At 65.3% G+C, this 1151-nt stretch overlaps 1 protein-coding gene across 1 annotated transcript in view; it reads left to right on the top strand.

Moving 5' to 3' along the window:
- SLC38A8 (solute carrier family 38 member 8) overlaps positions 1 to 269 on the top strand; it is a 1554-nt gene extending 1285 nt beyond the window's left edge. Inside the window, exon 5 of the mRNA XM_029965479.1 lies at positions 173 to 269. Within this exon, the coding sequence (XP_029821339.1) occupies positions 173 to 269 (97 nt within the window). The remainder of the gene's footprint in view (positions 1 to 172) is intronic.
- Positions 270 to 1151: the final 882 nt, after the last annotated feature.

Raw genomic sequence — 1151 nt, 5'->3', positions numbered from 1 at the left:
ATGACTGGGACCCGCAGCCTCGGACCACGCAAAAAGTGAGTTTCTGTGTGATTGGCAGCGGTGGGGGGCAAGACCTGCAGAGAGCCCCACGCCCAGGGGGACTGGGGCACAGGGAGTGGCCCATTCCTGGGGTCAGCTCTGCCCCAGTGGCCCTGTGCTGGTGTCCCCACAGGGCTGCTCTCATCGCCTGGGGTGTCCTCTCCGTGCTGGGCGGTGCCTTTGTCTGCGGGCAGAGCGCTGCCCTGGCCGTGCTGGGGCTGCTGCGCTGAGGGCTCACAGCCCCTCCGGGACTCCCACCAGGACCCCTCCTCCATGGCCCCCTCCTCCACGGCCCCTCCACCGCCTCCCCCAGCCCATGGCCCCGGACAGACCCCGGACACAGCACTGGATCCCATCAGGTTTATTTGGCATCACAGCCCCGTTGTACAGTGGCTAATAAAGACAGGACAGGGTATCAGAGAGGGTCCTGTGCCACACACCCCGAGGGACCCCCGTGCACGGGGGGCTGGGTGCAGGATGGGCACGGACAGACAGACACACAGACAGAAGTACAGACCCCAGGAAGGGGGTGGGGGGGCAGCCACCCTCACGCCTGCAAGGCACTCACTTCGACTGCACAAGGAAACCCCTTGGGACCCTCCCTGCCCAGAAAAGACTAAGGGTTGCCTTGAGAGCAGGGATAATTCCCCCTTTGCCACCACCTTGACTCCCCCAGGCACACACACACTGTGCCAGGCACAGCTTCAACTCCCCCAGCCCCTTCCCTGGGTGGCCCTGGGAACTAGCACGGACCCCCAACATACTCCCTGCTTTCAGGAGGGGCTCCAGCCTCCCACTCCCACCTCTACTTACCAATGCCTGGCTGCCTGCACCCTGCCCATCCCTGCCCATCCCTGCCTGACTATGTCTGGGGGATGTCCCCCTCCCCAAACCCTGCCAGCCCCTCCCTGACAGACCTTCCCTTCCCAGGGACCACCTCATGCCAGGGAGAGACAATCCAGGTGATGGGGTAGGTGGGGGAGGACTCTCTGGGGTGGTGGGGACACACATGGGGGTTTCCTTCACTCCAGTCAGGTCCCACCCACTCCCCACCGTGCAGGGGGTCACGGCCACCCTGCAGAGGGGCCGGTCTGGCGGCCCCAGCACCGACG

The sequence above is a fragment of the Manacus vitellinus genome, unplaced genomic scaffold (assembly GCF_001715985.3).
Source record: "Manacus vitellinus isolate BGI_N305 unplaced genomic scaffold, ASM171598v3 scaffold_10_pilon, whole genome shotgun sequence".
NCBI lineage: Eukaryota > Metazoa > Chordata > Aves > Passeriformes > Pipridae > Manacus > Manacus vitellinus.
Note: the sequence above shows the minus strand (reverse complement) of the source record. Positions and strands in the feature narration are given on the sequence as shown.